Source organism: Molothrus ater, chromosome 9 (genome assembly GCF_012460135.2).
Source record: "Molothrus ater isolate BHLD 08-10-18 breed brown headed cowbird chromosome 9, BPBGC_Mater_1.1, whole genome shotgun sequence".
NCBI lineage: Eukaryota > Metazoa > Chordata > Aves > Passeriformes > Icteridae > Molothrus > Molothrus ater.
The window spans coordinates 19,197,122-19,216,302 of record NC_050486.2 but is presented as its reverse complement, the minus strand read 5'-3'; the positions used below and the strand labels follow the sequence as shown (position 1 = coordinate 19,216,302).

Genomic DNA, 19,181 nt, shown 5'->3' with positions numbered 1-19,181 from the left:
GCACAATCTCTGTATATATGGAAACTTGACTGTGTTCATTTAGTAAATCTCATTAACAAAATTATTAATAAGCAGTATTAACTGGGTTGTAAGAGTCAATTACCTTTTCACAAGAAAATGAATGAGTCAAGACAAGACATAAATACTTATCACCAATTCCTTTATAGTACATTTTAGTAAATGGGAAAAGATGACTTCTTTTAAAAGAAGTTGCTTTTTTAAATTGAAAGCAGCAAAACCCCCTGAATATCAAGATGAACATGAATAGTTTGGTACTGTTAGTTAATATCTCATTTCGTCTCGCTGCAATGTGATCCAGTGAATGCCACCATGCTGTCTGAATTTCATTCCAGTAATGGGGAAAAAGTACACACAGTTCTGCAAGTTCAGAGAAACCTTCATTTTAAGTTCTGTGATTTCAAACTGAACTGGACAATCAACTATTTAAGTGTGGAGGCAAGTTTACTGTGCACTTTTGTTAGATTTTTTATTGATGGAAATTCCTTCAAAATTAGTAACAATATTGAATCCAATTGTCTCCAACTAGAACTGGATAAAAGCCATTTTTGAGTATTCATTTAAATGTACTACATGCTATCTTGGCAAAGCTGAAGTCAAATTGGGTTCAAACCTTTTTTACCTCACAGCATAAGCAGTTTAAAACCTGTATGTAATTTCTTGTAATCAGAGGTGCTCTGATTAGATCTGCTTAGAAGTTTTGACTCAGGGCTGCCTCACAGTAATTCATTGTCTCTGCCTGCCTGGTCTGACTCCATGTGCCAGAATCCTGTTTGTCTTTTTTATTGTGCAAGTCAGAAGATGTGGTAAGGCAGTGCTGCTTCTCCCTGTGCCTTTCGAGCAGTTTCCTTTAGAAGTGCTGAATGTTGCTCATGAATTTTGCATTCATCACATCTTGGGTGGACTCAGTGCACTACTGAAAATGGAGCAGTTCCACTGAGGTGAGCGTGGTTACTTTGGAGCACAGATATCTCCTGTAATGTGAACTTCTGACTACAATATGTAGCTCTATTTCACAGTAGAGGAAACATTTTGAATTCGTTAAGTGTTAGAAATACTTGAAAAGTGTTTTTTCTGTGTTAAATCTCAGTATTTCAGAGCTGTTGCCCAGTACAATAGGAAATCTCTTAAGTTATGTTACTGTTGCTTTATGAACCCTTAGAGATTTATAGTCTGTGATAAATGAGAAAGAGTAGCCTGAAGTCCTTGTATACTTCTGGTTTTCTTTTATATGCTGGATATAAATCTATACTAGTCGGTACTCAGTACTTTGCTCTTAGCAGAAATTCCTGAACGAGCGAGTGGAAGGTGGGCAAAGGACCCCTCTGTGGCGGCGGCAGGAGCGGGGTGGATAAAGGACCCCTGTGAGCGCAGGCGGGGCAGCGCCGCTGGCCCCGGGCTGTCCGGAGGGGCAGGGGCGGCGGTGCCCGGGCTCTCCCGGCCCGCAGCGCTCCGTGCCCTGGGCGGCCGGGCCGGGCCGGGGCGGGGCCGGGGCGGGGCCGCACCTGGCGGCCGCGATGGCCGCGGGGCCGGGGCGGCGCCGCGCCGGGGGCAGAGTCCAGCGCGGGCGGCGGTGGCCGCAGGAGCCCGGGGCCGGCGCGGAAGATGCCGCTGGGGCTGAGACACAAGAAGAAGGACAAGTCCAAGGAGACCTTCAAGCTGGTGGAGAGCGAGGCGGCGGCCCCGGCCCCCGCGGCGGCCCCGGCGCCGTCGGCCAGCGCGGCGCGGCTGCAGTTCCACACGCAGCTGGCGCACGGCAGCCCCACGGGCCGCGTGGAGGGCTTCGGCAGCGCCCGCGAGCTGTACGCCCGCATCGCAGCGGCCTTCGGCATCCACCCCGCCCAGGTAGGGCCGGCACCGCCGCGGCCCCGTCCCGCCGGGCCTCCGGGGGCGCCAGCGGGCGCCGGGGCTGTTCCAGCGCCCTGCCCCGGCCTCTGCACGGGCTCGTGTGGACGGGACTGCTTTACAGTGCTTGGGAGAAAAATCTCCCTTGGCTATTCCAAATGAGCGTTACCGTGCGGGAAATGGCATAAATGTGGCTGCGTTTAACTCTTCCACGGTAAAAACAGTGGTCCTCTTGACCAAAACTCCAGGGTCTCGGTTAACCTGTTGCCAGCTGCTGTTTGAGACAGCTCTTAGGCACTGTTTCATTCTAGCTAAAAAGGGGACAACGGATTTATGAGGCTAAATACCCAGAATGAAGGCATTGGAAGGGGAGGGCATGTGGTATAAATGCCCTGAATCGTACTGCATTTTAAAATTCCGGCCGAAAGTGGTGTTTGGAAAGTTTTCTGCTTTATCAGGTAATTATTTTTAAAGTGTTCACTGTTCCAATGGAGTTAAATTTAAGTCTGTAACAGGATTCCTTTTTAAGCTCTGCTGCCTTTTTGATCTTTTTTTTCTGAGCCATGTTCTAAACATTTGTTTGGATAATGATTCATTTGTGTTTGTAAATGCATTGTTTTCTCTTAGTTAAAAGGTAGTGGCCATATCAAGTTCTTCCTATGTGGTTCTTTGAACCTTAACCTCCGAGTGGCAAGTTGAAACAGAGGGCTAACATTTCATTATGCCTACGTGTGGCTTTACCGCTTTACTTGTTTTTTTCTTTGTAGATGACTTTTGAAAAACTTGTAAAGACTACTACTACAGGCTTTGTTCTGAGTTTGCTGTGGCCTGACGTAGCATTTCAAATAGTAAATTGTAAAGGGAAAGTGGCAGTAGCAGTGAATACAGTTGAATCAGTCACTGTTGCATTAAGTAATTAAGAAGCAATGCATTAGTGTCCCAGACCTTCCCAGCTGCTTTCTGACTTTCTGCTCCTTTGTTTTCTTTTCATCCTGAGCTGCTGTTTCCCTTTTGTTCTGTTCCATCTCAGTTATACCTTGTATTCTCAAGTTCTCATAATCACCAGATTGTCTTCTATTTTAGTTTTCTTCCTTTCACTGTTGAACTTTTGGCTCCACTGACTTGAGAAAGAACAGCTTTCACAGAGAAATTTAATTTGGTATGAATGGTGTGCTCCTGTTTCTCCTGCTAGATGTATAATCTTACACCCTCAGAGGTTTTAGAGGAAGCACCACATATCATAGGCATATATTGCCAGCCATGTGCCAGACTGGAGAAGTTTCTTATTTCCTTTTTCTCCTAGTGTTCCATCCCTTTAATTTTTTTTTTTTAAATGTGGCTTATTGCTAAAAATGGATGGAGAATTATTGCTGGAGGCACTGAACTTAAAATCTTCCACTCCAGAAATTCAGTTGGCTTTAAGAAGGTTGTATGATGTGAAAATAGTGAACAAAAATATTTCCTGGTGTAAAGGTGGCATAACAGAGTGAAGAATTCAGGCCAGAGAATCATGCAACAGATTTTTGCATAGAGACAGGATAGATCAGTGAACAGCCAAGAAATGTGAATTTATTAGAATTTATTTTAAGTTGTATTATCTATTCGTTAAAACTGCTTTTGGACAGATAGTCTAGTAACTAGATAGTAAAGAATAATGCCAGAAGCTACATCTCAGCAGACTGCAGGACACTCAGGTACTCAAATGCCATTTGTAGGTGTTACCTGTCTAGGAAAGTTTCAGTGACCCAGCTCTGCTGAAGCCTGCAGGCAGTGTGATACCCACACGTGACAGCCTTTGGAAACAGGTCCTATCACAGGGATCTCCACCCTGCAGTGGCTGGGCTGGAAAATACTGGGGGGGAGTGGAGGGGCAGAGCTCAGCTCTGTGCAGAGAGCATTCAGATGCCTTTTGCAGAAGTGAATACATTTAATATGGTATGTGAGGTTACTGCAGGGCAGGCAGCAGTATGGATTCTTGGATAAATTCCTGCCTAAGTGTTTTAATACCATTCTGAATGAGCTGTACTTATAATCTGTCACTCTTCCTTTTGACTCCACATGCTTAAAGCACTTCTTTTCCTCTTTGGATCACACCTCCCGGGACCATCTGAGTTCAGTTTCTGCTGGAGAATCCATTCCAGGTTCTGTGATTGACTGTCAACAGTGACAGAAGCTTATATAAAACACAGTATTTGTTGGACAGACACCGACAGAAACTTCAGTGCAGACCTGGATCATGAGCAGGGGAGGATGGGGACAGGATGGGTATAGCTTCAAAGGGGATGTATGTTTGCTGGCTATCTATGAAGGAGTGAGACATAACAGCTGCTTTCTGAGGCTTTTCCTGTACTCATCCTTTCTTACCCCTTTTGAGCTGAGGGGTAGGCAGAAGCCTCCCTTTCTGCCTACCTCTCTGACTTTTACCACATCCAGCATTTCTGCTTTTCTCTGTCCAAGGTGATCGTTCTTTCGCCAGGGAAGAGGAGTGAATATGGCTTCTAGCAATACATTGCCTGTGTCATTGACACCAAAACTGCAGGAAAAAAGAGTACAGACAAAACCCAAAGAAATTCTTGTTCACTGGTCTTAAATTAGTTTGGTTATTGATCCCTTTGCCTTCAATGCTAAATTGGTCCTCATACTTCAGTTCTCTCATCAGTCTTTTCCCAGACCAGGTATCTCAGGCCTCGCCAGGGGGTGATGTTGGGGGTAATGGTTGATAACATCTTATCTCTTGTGTACCTTCTGGCTACTCCCAATCTGTGAATGTTAAAATTTTAAATTTTAAACCCTGGTGAAGAGTCTTGTAAAGAGAAACTTCAATTCTCCTCCCCCTGTGCAAAGGAGAACAACCCCTTACTAAAGTTACATTAAAAAAGTAAGTTTTATAATTTCCAGCATCATTATTATGAGTGTTGTTTGAGGTACATCACATTTAACTTGATTACTTAACAAGCTTTCAACAAGAAAGCACAGAGCTAAAAAAAAAGATAGATGCAACTCAACTAAAAACACAACCCACACACAGTTACGTGTATGTTTCTGTTTGCATAAATAATAGAAATATCTTCACTTATTTTTTCTATGGAGGTTGAAGTAGGAAAAATAGTTGGAAAAAGTATTTATGTGTAGCTTTGGCCTTTTAGGATTACTACTCCACTCTGACTATTGGGAATGTAGCAGGGAATGTTCCCCATGAGGGTGAAAGTGCTGAGTGCAGCCTGTATGATAAATAAATGAGCACTGACTGAAGGACAATGTGGGTCTGTTAAGGCATTTGGTGGTGGTGTGCTCCTGTGAGAGCACATGGTAGAGCTTTAAAGTATTCAGAGTGGCTAATCAGGCACTGAGAACATGGATATTAAAGTCCAGCTGCAGCAGGGCTATTTCTTGATCAGACGAGAAGGGAACCCATAGAAACTGTGAGGACTTCTAGTTTGCCTACTTGCAATCTGCCTTTTGATTATCTTGTTTGCTTTGAAAGGTGAAATGTGGTGGGGCTGGTGAACTAAATTGATGCTCGATGGCTGTGTCTGTCCAGAGCCGTTGGAGGTTGGGGTTTCTTTCACAGTGGAAGGAATTTTGCATCGCAAGGGTAATTGAGGAGAGGAGAGACCTTTCTGGCAGCAGTAAGGGCAGAAATGCAGCTCCCTCTTCCTCTTCCAGTAGCAGGAGTTCAGCTGCTGAGCTTTGTGTGGGCTGTAGTTGCACAGGCCTTGCCTCCTCGTGCTCAACAGTCAAGTATTCGGTGAGGCTGTGCCACATTAAACTTTCATAGAACTATTTGATTTAAACCTGTTCAGTTTAAACTTTTATGAAAGACTGCTGACAAATAAGCCACTGCTGAAACTTGTCTTTCTGAACAAAACTGCCCTTTTAATAATAAAAAATCTGAAGTGTGTTTTAGAGAAAAGGGTTAGCTTGTGAAATCCTCATCACCAAAATGTTGAAAGTTTTATTGTTAAGCTTATCTGTTGAAAGGAATTGCTCACAATCACGCCTACAGATTGAATACTTTAAATGAGCAAACTTAACACTCCCTACAAAACACCTCCTCCCAACCCTATGGCAAGAATTGTTTGCTTGCTGTTTCCCTAAGAAGTGCTTAGATGTCACACCCATATTGCATGTGATGCTTGTGAAAGTATTTGAAATATTAGTATGGAAATAATTGGATGGAAAAATTTACACTGTAATTACTTGTGTACACTGTATTACACTGTAATACTTGTGGATAAAAAGACCAAAAACTGAAAGAAAAAAAAAACCCCAACCAAATCCTAAAACAAACAGCAAAACACTGAATGCTTATTTTATAAGCCTTAAAATGTATTGACCTGGCTGAATATCTGACAATACCAAAAGCACACTAGAACTTGGAGGAGCTGGCTACTCTCTTCCTGTTGCTGAAACTGGTCAAGGCTCTCACATTTTCCTTGGGGAAGATAAAGTGAGTAATACAGAGAAAATGCGTTGGTGATTTCTTGATATGATGACATCTACATATATAGGGAAATATGTCAGTGGGTGTTACATCTTGATCAGAATTAAAATTCTCACTTCCCTACCTCTTAAACAGAAAGTTATTGTGATCTCTGTAAAGTTATCTGAGATTTTTAATACATTTTCAATAGCTTCTGAGTATGTAATCTATCAACCAACTCATTTTTGAGTTCTTCTCAAGGTGTCAGCTCAATATGGAAGATGAGAGTACAATTAATGTATAGAGCATGCAATATGGTACTGCATACATACTTTATATAACACATCATGTAACCCTCTTTTTCTTAGCTAATACCATTTCTTTACATAACACATGTTTATATTTCTTTATATAGCCCTGGTTTTGTTGGCTAATCTGTTCTCTTCCAATTGAAAATATGGGTGCAGGAAATGATCTGTTAGTAATCTTATTGGACAAATCTATTTTATAAAGTTGTTCATAAGCCCCTAATGTCCAGCAACATGGAATTTCCTTCTTTTGAGTGCTGCAGAAGATAACTCTTGGTGAAGGAGGTATCCTAGATACTTTGTGACTGATCTAACAGTTCTGATTTATAATATCTTGCTAAAGTTGGCAAGAAATATTCACAGAACTGGTATAGTGAGTTAGAGACCAAATGCCTATGAAGGTTTAGGGTAAGGACAGAAAAGACTTAACCATGAGAATTGCACATTGAATTTTTTTCTTGTTTCATTTTTGAATAAGAAAATTGCTATTAAAAATATGCAAAAGTTTGAGTGAGTGGAAACCTGTTGTTTAAGTATTCAAGTATATAATCTGGCATTAGGTACCAATATTAAACTTATGTAAAATCTATGAAAAAATGCCATTTTTGAATCAGTAGGTCTCAGTTGTGTACAAATAAAGCTATGCTATAACTGGTAGATGGTGTAGTGGTATATCTTTCTGGGTAGATACATCTTTAGTACATTACTCTTTGCATATATCTCTTCTGAGAAAAAGCAGTTGTTCACTAAAGAGGATGAAGAATGATTTAAGTTTTTATTTTTGACTAGCTGATGCTCTCTCAGCCTTGTGGCTAACACAGAACTGACTCACAAAAAATTCTGCAGACTTATAGGCTGTAGTAGGAATGCCATCCAGATGAAGATCTATAAAGAGAAACTCTGGATCAAGTTTCTAAATATCACATTTCTGCTCTGTTGCCAATTTTATCTATTCAAAGGTGTGACAGTATTTACTAGATTGTCTGTTTGACAAGGTCAGATGAAGGATGCTAATGTCTAAAATGTAAAGACAGTGCTTGTTATTCATCACAGGAACAATGAACAGAGAGCTGAGTTACCATTTTAAACTGGCAAAGTTATGTAGCTTGAGAGAGCTGAAAATGTGTGTGTGAACTTGATATCATCTCGTTTTAATTTTTTTATTTTAAAAAAGAGCTTGTCATTAGAGATTATTATTATATTCAATTTTTTACTTAAAACCAGATTAATTTCTCTAGGTGTTGTTTCTGGAGTATTATTTAACTAAAAACCTTTGCATTACCTGAGCAAATAAAACTAATGTCTGTTAAGGGTGTGCTGCTACAACTTTCATTGTTAAATAAGGTGTTAGATTGCAGTGGGTGTTTGATGGATTAGATGAGATAAGCAAGTAGCCATTGAAGTAAGGCTGTTTGGTGGGGGGGTTTGTTTGTTTTGTTTTTAAAACAGCAACTAAACAAGACCTCTATCAAGAAATACAATCTCTCCATTAACTTTCAGTCTTTTAAGATTAAAACCCCCATAGTTACAGAATCTAAGTCCTAAAAAGCTCCAGAAACTTGAATGCTCTCTGTGAAATACATTAGTAAAAGTATCCACTCTTCATTTGACCTGGAATCAACGTAAACAGGTTGGTGACTGTCATTTCAATTTTTCTGCTCTCATCCAGTGATGCCAGAAGGAAAGAAAAGGGCATGTGTAGTGTTCTGGTGTGGAAACCCCATGTCTTTGCCTCAGTGAAGTAGATTTTAGGGATTCCCCAAGTTTCTCTTGGAGCACAGAGTCTCTGGTTTGGCTGCTGCCCTGTGCTCTCCGTGCTGCCCAGGAGGAAGCTGAGCTTCCCTTGGCCCTCACTCCTCTCCTGCTGCAGCTTGGAAAGGCTTGGGCACCTGTCATTACTGTGGCTGTGATGGGTGTGCTGGGCTTGGCCAGGTTCCTTCATGCAGCTCCTGGTGGGCAGAAGCATCTCTGTTCCCAGGCACTACAGACGGATTGCTCTCACCCTGCCTCTGGCCAGGACGAGAAACCTCCCTGCTGAAGAGCTGGCATGAGTGTAGGGAGAAAAAGCACTGCCTGATATCCAGTGCTGAAGGGAAATCCCTCAGAAAAGCTGATTTATAAGGAAGCAATTTGACCTTTTTATTAAGCCCTTCTTTTACTGGAACAGGGATGACCCCAGCTCATGCTGGGGAAGAGTAGGAACTAAGGAAGCCCATGGGAGACAATGTGCTCTGAGCTAATGAGGGAACACATGGGGCAATACAAAGCATTTCATGCTCTCTCATGACTCTTGTTTTGATAAGCTCTCTTTTTTTTTTTCTTCCCATTAAACTGCTTTCATCTAATCAAGTTTTAAAGTAGTCCCTAGTGATCTTTGGATCAGGTGGAATTTGAGGTTGGTGAATGATGAGGCAAAAGATGGCTCTTCAGTTTGCTTACTCTGGCCTGGTGCAAGCTGTACCAGCTCAAGATGCCTCTCTCAGGGCTGGTGTGCAGAGATAGGCCTTGAGAGGCTGCTCACACAGGGAGGTCTCTTTCCTGTGTTTCCTGCCAGCTCTCACCTGCACTTTGAGCTACTGATGCTTTCTGTTGTGTGTGGATGGAGACTATTCCTTCTCCTGGTATAGCTGGAGAAGAAGGGGGATCACTTAAGCTCTGGACCTGTCACAGGGCCTGAACTGTGCTCTCGTTTTAGAAGTTCTCATGCTTCCTATCAAGCTCACCAAGCCTAATGCACTGTTAATGTGTTTGCTTTCCCTCTGCACAGATCATGTTTTGCACTTTGAACACTCATAAAGTTGATATGGACAAGCTCTTAGGTGCACAAATTGGCCTTGAAGATTTCATATTTGCCCATGTGAAAGGACAGCGAAAAGAAGTGGAAATTCTTAAAACTGATGATATGCTGGGACTTACCATTACAGACAATGGAACTGGCTGTGCCTTTATAAAGGTAAACTTAATTACCAGTGAAATACTTTGTTCTATAGAAGCTCCTGTTACTATAATTGGGTAATTATTGGTTTCATGATCCTTTAGATCCTTTATAAAATCTTTCATTATCATATATATGGTAAGTAAAGAATAAAGTTGCTTTTCTTTAGGTACATAATTCAAAATTAGTTCAGCTAATCTGTACTGCATGTCATTCAAAATCAGTTCATTTCTTCATTGCTTCTGTAACATGTATCAGTTTTACAATGAGACCATTGTATCTCCTGAGCCACCCTGAGGTGGTAGGTGTTAGATACTGCTTGCATCTGCCCCCTCCTGTTTTAAACTGATTTTCTGATGTCATTTATTAGATGCTTATAGAGCTTCTGTCGCTCATGTGATAATGAGATCATGTTCTTTCAGTCTTTGGCTGTTCCTAGGGCAGAAGCCTTTGTGCTGTACAAGAGTAGGGGCAAGTACAGTGGTTTTTCAGCTTTCCTGTATTGTTGCCTTAGATAGGGTGAATTACAAGGATGTGGATTACCACAATTTACCACAATGAGCTTGAGTAGCAAGTATGGGCAGTAACATACTCAGTATATTAATCATAATTGCTTTCCTTCTCCTCTTCTATATGACCTAGAGGCAGTATGTTTTGAGACAAGTAGAGGCTTATGAAATGATGCTGCCCTTCTTGCTAGACTAGAAGGTATTAGGAACCTTAATCATATTTTCTGCCTTTTGAGATTCTTTGCTCTTATATACTCCAGTTACCCATTATTAGTGAGACATTAACAATTATCTTTGATTACTGCTGCCCCAATCATTGTTCTCACTGTAAACAGAGCTTTGTATGGAGAGGTTGTATTTTCTGTTCATTCCTTAGCTACCATGGCTGTAAAACAAGACATGGTTTAGAAATTGGTTTGCTTGTCTTTGTTGTGGAAAAATGGGACTGAGGTCACATTTGTGAAAGTCAAGATGCAATAAAGGTTTCACTAAGCATTTTGGCAAAATCATATCCTAACTTTTATGTTTATAAGGAACTGTGAATTTCTAGTGGTGGCATCTATACAGCCCATAACATTCAGTCATGCTGCTGCTTATGTGGCATTTTAAAAGAAGGCATTGAAGCAATGCTTCAGTGAGCAGCGTTCACGAGTGCAGCCCTGTGCAGTGACACTCCCTTTGTGCTTGCTTGGTAACAGGCAGAGAGAACAGCCCTCACATAGACTACTGCACAATTGGAGCACACTGGAAAGCCCTCACAACGTTAGCCAGACAAGCTGTAACTTCCAGTAAATTGTGTAAAAGTCCTCTGAGCAAATATATATTATTTTTCCTTGTGCTGGTCTAATAACAAGCATTGTAATGAAAATTACGCGGTCTTCATGGGAATGAAGGTGAAGTTTTAAGGAGTTTCTAGGAGCATAGTTTGTTTGTTGTTGTTGCAGATTTAGCTAATGGATCTTTTAAATCAGCATAGAAAATGCTGATTTATGTATATACACATATATACAAAAGTAAAGGCTGCATCTTTTTTATTACTTTGTTGTCTAGGTAAATGACTAAGCAGAGACTGTCTCTAAAGTTTTATTGATTTTTTTTTTTTTTTTGCTTATATACATAAAAAATTGTGGCTGTGTCCCATTCTTAATTAAAAATTAATACTGAATTTACTGATTGGCAGGTTGTTGAAGGTTGCTATGGGTTGTAGTTATTTTACTGCATTTTGAATAACACGGAAGTTTCTAGGTTTGATGTGGTAACCCAACCAATTTTAAACCTGACACTGAACTGCAGGGCTTTTTCCTGTGAAATTTAATCTTGTTTTGCCTTACTAAGTGCAAAACCTGGTGTCGTTCTGCTTTCACAGATTTGTTTTTGGGGTACACAGGCAGGTGGGAAAAGGTATTATGGAGTCAAATCAGCATTCAAAGAACAGCAGTAGAACTTGAAGTATGACTGAGTGGTGTACAAGGAGACATTATCAAATGGAGTAGGCATTGCATAGGAAATATAGATCCTCATAGCTTCTCAATGGACTGTAGAGCACTTGAAATACAGGCAATTGCATCTTAATTACTGTAACAGTGTAGCTTGACTGTCTCAGTCAGTTAACTTGGAGTGATGATAAAAAGTGACACAAATAACAGCCAGTGAATATTATTTCAACAGTTTTAGTGTGTGGATCCAAGTGCTAAGAAGAAAAGCTAAATGAATATTTGACATGTAGACTAAACATTGATTGAAGCTGTGTGGGACAGTTTTTGAGTCCTGGTAACAGGAACTCTTTTGGCACATTTGGTTTTTGGTGTGTACGATACCCACATCCACATCCACCACCAGGCTTCTGTTTAGGGCCAGAAAGAGTTAAACTCAGCCTGAAGCTTAAAATGATGGCAGTGCAGTGTATGGCAGTGAGCACTCTCACACTTCCCACTGCCTCTCGGATGGAGGCTCATGTGTGGGACAGGAGCAGCTCCTGGAGCGCTCACAGCCAGGCTGGCTGCTCCAGTGGGAGGTGGCAGGTGTTCATCTGCCTTGTCTCACTGTTATCTCACACACAGTCAGCTGAACCACGGCAGTCCTTGTTGAAAAGATTGTTATTCAGGAATGCGTTAGAATGAAATTTGTATCTGCAAAATAAAAGGTATTTTACTATGTCATGGCTTGTCTATTCAATACTATATAATAATGGCTTAAGGGATGTATGCACACGATGAACCAATATGGCAGTATGTAACAACAAGAAACAGAATCACTGAAATTTAAAGTGTGGTAAATCATAGAGATATTTTAAAGGTTTTTCCCCATACTTTTCCCCATACTTTTTACACTTCATAAAAGCTGTAACTTCTGTTATGACCTTTGGACTATTTGTATTTTCCATGAGATGGCAGTTAAAGTAATTTTATTTATTATTTCAGAGGATATCCTTTAATATACAGCTCACAGTATAGCTTAATGAAGAGAACAGTAGTTTCAGCACTTAGGATGGGTCATATTAAGATCAGCCCTTTACAGTATGTAATTTTTTACTAAGTCCCTGGACTAAACTTGAGAAGAGAAAAATTTGGTTCCTATGCTTGTCAAGCTATTAAATAGAAAACCCCCAAAATCTTGAATAACCATTCACAGTACTGAGATGTCTGTAAACAGTTTTAAAGCACAAAAATAGTAGGTTGTTCAGAATTCCTTATTTCTAAAGTGTGGTTGCATTCTTTTTTTCCCCTGATTCTATATTCAATGCTTATTAAAACACTTTGTTTGAAAAATAATGCTTTTCAAAGTATGTTTTATGATAATCTTATAGACAAAACACACTGCTGGAATAATAAGCTCAGTAATATTGATATTGTTAACTGACATTCTTGAAACTTGGTGGTGTCACCTCTTAAAAACAATCACCTTTTAAAGAAATGTTTCTAATTCTGGTGGTGGTTTTTTTTTTTTTTTTTCAAAATAGCGAATCAAAGAAGGCAGCATTATGGACCAAACCAAAACTGTCTGCGTGGGTGATCACATAGAGACCATAAATGGGAAAAATGTGTCAGAGTGTCGGCATTATGAAGTTGCCAAAATGCTAAAAGATCTGGAGAAAGGTCAGAAGTTTAAGCTGGAGCTGGTAGAGCCTTTGAAAGCATTTGGTGAGTGACCTGACTGTCCACCTTGTTCAGTAAAACACTTTGATAGTAAAATCCCACCCATCCTTGCATTACATTGTGGGTTTGTTTTCAGAAAGCAGCCAGGTGTCCACCTGTGGTAACATAACTACTTCAAGAAAGTACATTTAGTTTTTTTCTTTGAAGTGGAAGATTTATGAATGGATTGTCTTCCATCTTGCTTTCTCCAGCAGTCATCCTAGTGTGGGTTACCTCACCTGAGCCTTAGTCAGTCTCTTTTGCCACTACATGATGTTGCAAATTAGAACAGGAATTGTTTCATAGGTACAGTTTTAAAGCATGGATCACTTCATTGATGTCCTGATCCTCAAAACTCTTTTTTTCCTCTGTTGATACATAATCCCTGTTGTTCTGTGTGTCAGACTTTTCTATTTCTGTACCCTTTATTGGGGTCTGTGCTCTCTAATGCAGAAGGAGTCTGCAGCAAGCACTGTCTGGGGTTCCCCAGAGCACCTCCTTTGCTGCCTGCCTGTTCTCCCTCTCCCCCTCCCCAGCCTTTTGTGGATCTCCAGTCATGCAGCAGGTGTACTCAGAATTGCAAGAAAGCAGAATTGCAAAGCTCTGTCTTTGCTTGCCACCTGCATGCTATGAGAAGTGCTGCTTAAATAGGAGGAATACATGCCTACTGTTAATTCTTGTATATATAAACTCTTATCAATGTAGAAAACAAACAAACAAAAAAGGGAAGTTTTGCTCAGACAGTCAAAATAGAGACCGAGTTACAAATTTCATTATCTCAATTTTTGGATCCTCTCCCCAAACCATGTAACATTTTCCTGTAATAAAAACTTCAAAATAATGCTAAATCACAAATCTGTATGAGGCCTTCTGCACACCTGCAGTAACAGTCAATTCAATATCACTGTCTTCACTACAGCAGCAAAATTTTTTAATGTTTGTTTTTCAAATTTTTTTTATGTGTTAATAGTTTACAGCTACTGTCATACACCAGTCTTGACACTTGGTGTCAGAATAGTAGCAGAAATTGAAAATGAGAGAAAAGGAAAGATTTTTTTTTTTTGCTTTTGGTGCTTCTGTGAAGAAAGGGAGTTATGAGTTGATCTCTGATGTGTTTGCATGTTAGTTGGTACTGCTATTAAGTAAATGTGTATGTTATACATTATGCTAAAGAATTGCATATGTTGTCCATCACAATTAGTAGTACAGCAATACCTCTTTTTAATATGGGCCTGTAATCTGTGTTCAATGCTAGAACTGTTACACAGTCTGTAAAGAGCAGGGTAAATCAGCATTTGATGGATGACTTCAGCCATAATTTAGTAGTTTTTACTTTAGTCAGGTGACTAAGATACCTTTTAGTCTGCCTGTGATGTAGAGGAGAAAATATACTAATTTCATGGCAATACCTTTTTTCTGCCATTGATTTAAGAGGCACCAGAGCTTTGTGGGCAGATTTTTGGAATATGCACATTATTTTTTACCCTACAGAAATTAACTTGCAAGTTGCAGTGCTCAGTAGGTTAAAACATCCTGCCTTTAGCCTTTGGTACAGTTAGGCTTCAGGCACAAAGATAATGCTTAAGCAGCAGCTTAAGCACTAAGAATAGCCCCAGAGGAGATGACAGACAAGATCCAGATCCTGCTCAACAAGTAGGTGCTGAATTCCTGTTAATTTCAACAGAATATGATGAGGGTACAGAAATAAGAGACAAACCTCTGTGTGAATTTTTTTTTATTTTTCTTCCTCTCAGTGAAATGTGAAATAAGCATAATTTACTGGTTGGACATCCTTCTACCATATACACACAGGCTGTCTCAGCTCCCCTAGGCAAGGCTTGTAGCACAGAATAAAAGATTTGTACCAGTCACAAGCGTCTGTGAATTGTGAAAAATGAATAGAAACAAAGTAAAGGCAGCATAACACAAACTCTGCATTTTAATTATGTGAACATGAAAAATAGTTTAGTGATTGCCAGAGTGTTTTGGTCTAAAGTACTGCAAATGAAGGTTATCTCAAATCATGAGTTCTAAGGTGATAATGGTGACAGAATTTGAAAAATATGGGGTTTTTTATCAGGAATGACTTTTTGAAACAAGTCTAGCAGAAATGATGACAATCTAAAGGATGTTTTAAACTGTCCTTGAAGCAATAAAAGGATAAAGAAAAAGTGTTGATCCTAAGGATATGTATGAGACTTTGACATACCTATTTGTATCATGAAAGCTAATAAAATTTACTTTTCAAGCATACTGTTCAGCATAATAATCTGGATTTGTGACCACTTATGCTAGAATGATGAGCTGAAATCTATCTGAGCAAAATTAATATAACATGTTAAAGTATTCTCTTCAATAAGAGCTTATTAGAAAGGCCTGCTATTAAGAGGAGGAATAATCTGTTAGACAAAACAGGACAAATAAAAGCAGTTCTGCAGAATTGTCTCCTCTCTTCTAGCACTTTCCAGATTCACTGTGTAATTCCCATGTCAGTAAGTAAATTAAATCCTTGCCACTCTTGAATATAAAATTGCATCCTGAAACAAGAAACCCAAATCTTAAATGATTCTGTGCTCCATCTACTCACTGGCCTGCCCTTACCCAGGATGAAACAAGAAAGGCTGAATTCAGGTAAAGGACACTTAGTGTAAACCAGATGCTCTTCGTAGAGATTTATCAGCTGTGAAATAATTTTGGTGAAACCAGTGGAAAACCTGCAGATCTGCTTATGGCCACTCCAGCTCTGTGAGTGCTGATAAGCAGATTGTTAACTCAGCTCAGTGTGGCTCATCATCATCACCTGCTTAGCAGCAGTGTTTGCACCATTGCATCAGTGAAAAATAGAAAAGTTGCAATACTAAACCTGCTATGTGTTCTGTCTGTGAAGATCCAAATAAATCAGCAGTTGGCCAGTGACTTCAGCTGCTATCTAATTTAAAGGTATAAATGCTTCTCTGTCGAATAGGGAAATAAAATTACACAAGGTACATACATCAAATGAATGCCATAGGCCTGCTTAGATATATTGGTCACTTGTTCTAGCCTCAGTGCAGTTGAGCAGATCTTACAATTTGAAGACAAGAAATTGTCAGCAAAGCTATCCTTAGAATAGTTAATTTGTAATTAGATTTTTACATAGTCTAGATCTCAATTAGGCTAAATGTGAAGATACTGTAATAACCAAAACAGATACCTCATATTCTGCTGTACTGTATATGTAGTTTTGGCTGATATTTTATTTTTGTTGGATTTGTTTTGTCTTTAGAAAAGCTGGAGCCAAGGTCCAAAGGCAGAACTCTGTCAGAGGCTAAAATCTCCAAAGGGAGAGAAACACTTCGCCTGAGAGCCAAAGGCCCTGCTACTGTGGAGGAAATGGTATGGTGTGGAATGCCCCTCAGCTGCTGATTTATTCTTCCCCAAGGCTGATAAGTAGGAAGGAAAAATTGAATGTTGCAAAGCTTGTGGGACTGAAGAGAACAACTGAAGTTGATGACTAGCAGGGATAGGATGGGGCTGAAGAACCTGAAGCACAAACCCCAGATTTAGATGTCATGGACTACATGAATGAATTTAGATTGGACCAAGGGATGCTTAAAAGGGGGAAGGGAGGGCGGGGGGGAAGAGATGGGATGGTTGTGAAGAATTTGTTCTGACTCTGAAGTGTACAGGGTTGGTGAAAGGGTTGTTGTTAGGAGAGGCTGATTAGATACATTGACATGAATTTGTGCAAAACCAGGATTAGGGTTTGATGAATGAATATTATTAATTCTGGCCTCTTCTAAAGCTGATGAGGATTTGATGGAGATCTGTATTGTCAGGAGATATAAGGCCCCTGTTCAGTTTGAATGCATGAGCTGTGTGGCTTGATATTAGGAGGAAAGCTCATGTTTGTGAGAAGAGTGTGTTTTATCTGTAGATTTTTTAAGTCTAGGGGGCCAAGATGGGAGTAAGGATAATCACTGGCACATTGCTGGCTATTTTGAAATCTGCATGGATATAATAATACTTTTGCTCTTCTCTCCCTTTATTCCAACAAAGCCAACCGAAGTTGAAGAAAAGCAATTAAAAAAGTGGATGAGCTTCTTGAAACATACATGGGCATAAGAGATACTGAATTAGGTGAGTTTTTAGCAGACACATTACTACAAGAGTAAATAATTTCTCATTTTCTGTAGTCTAACATTTATTGAGTACTTTAGTCTCTGGATGTAAGTGAACCAAAATTTGTCCAGCCTGCAGTCTCAAAAACTTGCCTGTATTTCTACAAATGTGTTTTTCTGATACCCCCTCCCACTTCAATCCTTATGATGTAATTAATCAATCAATCCTCTATTCTTTCTGCACATTAGCTATACACTGTTGCATGCATTTTTTAGTTGTTTGCTATAACTGTCACCACTGCATTCTTTCTGGCATATATTTTCTAGTGGGTCTTGTGTGTGCCATGGTTAAGAATTCTTAAGGATAAGAATGTTTATTTGCTTTTTTTGCCCCTTGGCATAGACCCATCAAAGTTGATTGCTAAGGTCTGAACCTGAGATCTTCATCAGTGAACAAGCAACTATTTAGCAAGGCAACTGACAGAATAATTACACAAATTTATCAAAATCTCTAAAACCTGTGTTCTGATGAACATGAGAAAACTTACAGAATATTTACTAGTTATAAGAATCATTGATTTATGATGAAAGAAGCTATGTAACCCCAGTGTCATAAGTTCCTTAAAGATGCACCAAACTTGTCCTTGCAGCTGTTGCTTTTCTTTGTTATTCTGACTACAACTAAATAGGAATTTCTATTTGTGTGTGAAGAAGCTGCAGTCTAGCTGTTGTAGCCTGCTCTGGCTGCTGTAATCCTCCTAGGATCTTGTGGAACTGCTGGTACTGAGACAAAGAGGAAGGTGTTTATTATTATGGTAATATCTTAAAAGAACCAGCCAGAAAAAGGAAAGAATAGGCTAAATGGAAAGTGATCTTGAAAAGAAACCTTTCATGAGAGAGAAGTGGAAAAGGCAAAGCAGAAGAGAAAATAGGTCTGGCATGAAGCTCCAGAGGGGAAGCATCAGGGCTGGAGGGGCAGCAGAAGCAGATAGCACAGAGGAGTGGGAACAAAAGATGGTTATCTCAATAGCCAAAAGGCCTCTGTTGCTGCTCCTATCAGCAAGCATCTGTTTGGCAGATTCCACTAGTTTTCTCACAGGAAAAAATGTAGGTAAAACAGTATTTGTCCTTCAGAATTGGGCTTCCTGGCATAGAAGAGAGGGCAGAGCTGCCCAAAACTTGAGTTCTGTTTTGTAGGTTTTATTCTAAACTTTCCAATTCCCGGAATCTAGAAGTTCTCAACATTTCTGTTCCCAGCAGCTCTAATATGTGATGCTGCTGCCATGCAATGGAGAGGCCTGTTGCTGCTGAGCCATGTTTAGGTTAGGGAGGATTCCATGTCCCATCTCATTCTGCAACCTCTGTGTGTGCCTCAGTCTGGCTCAGGCTTCAAAGCTCCGAGTGCCCTGCCAGCTGTCCCTCTGGAGCTGTTTTTGTCCTGCAGCTGTTGCAGTCCTGGCTCAGGCTGGGCTTCTGGAAGCTCCTGTCCTTGCAGGTTACTTCCAAGGTCCCCAGGCTCCTTGCCCTACAGGAATAAGCAGCTGTGGGTGCTCTGCTTCTGGTGTCCATGGGAACAGTCCTGTGGGAACTGGTGTTTCCCTGTATTTTTGGCTCTCAGTACTGTAAAACAGGATGGCTCTTGCACAGTAGACTGAGAAGTTCAGCTTTCAACACATATGGTTGAGTTAATAGCCAAGCACCTGGTAGAGTTTTCCCATGAATTCCTGGAATTTTTTTCCCCCTCAAAAGATCTAATGCCCTTCATCTTTCAGTATGTAGTTTGGAAACTTAAAAAAAAAGCCTTAAAAGAATACTCAAAGAAGGAAGAGGTCTTTGTTCATAGAGAGCTCTTTTCTTCACAGCTGGGTGGTTGTTTTGTCCCTCACCTCTTCTTTTCCTCCCCAAAAGG

General features: G+C 40.3%; 1 protein-coding gene across 1 annotated transcript in view; it reads left to right on the top strand.

Moving 5' to 3' along the window:
* The first annotated feature begins 1,592 nt into the window (after nucleotides 1-1,592).
* The window catches only part of GIPC2 (GIPC PDZ domain containing family member 2), a 21,096-nt gene continuing 3,507 nt past the window's right edge, over nucleotides 1,593-19,181 (top strand). Inside the window, 6 exon segments of the mRNA XM_036387364.2 lie at nucleotides 1,593-1,863; nucleotides 9,362-9,547; nucleotides 12,998-13,178; nucleotides 16,438-16,547; nucleotides 17,211-17,226; nucleotides 17,229-17,291. Coding sequence (XP_036243257.2) covers nucleotides 1,624-1,863; nucleotides 9,362-9,547; nucleotides 12,998-13,178; nucleotides 16,438-16,547; nucleotides 17,211-17,226; nucleotides 17,229-17,291 — 796 coding nt within the window. The 5' untranslated portion in view covers nucleotides 1,593-1,623.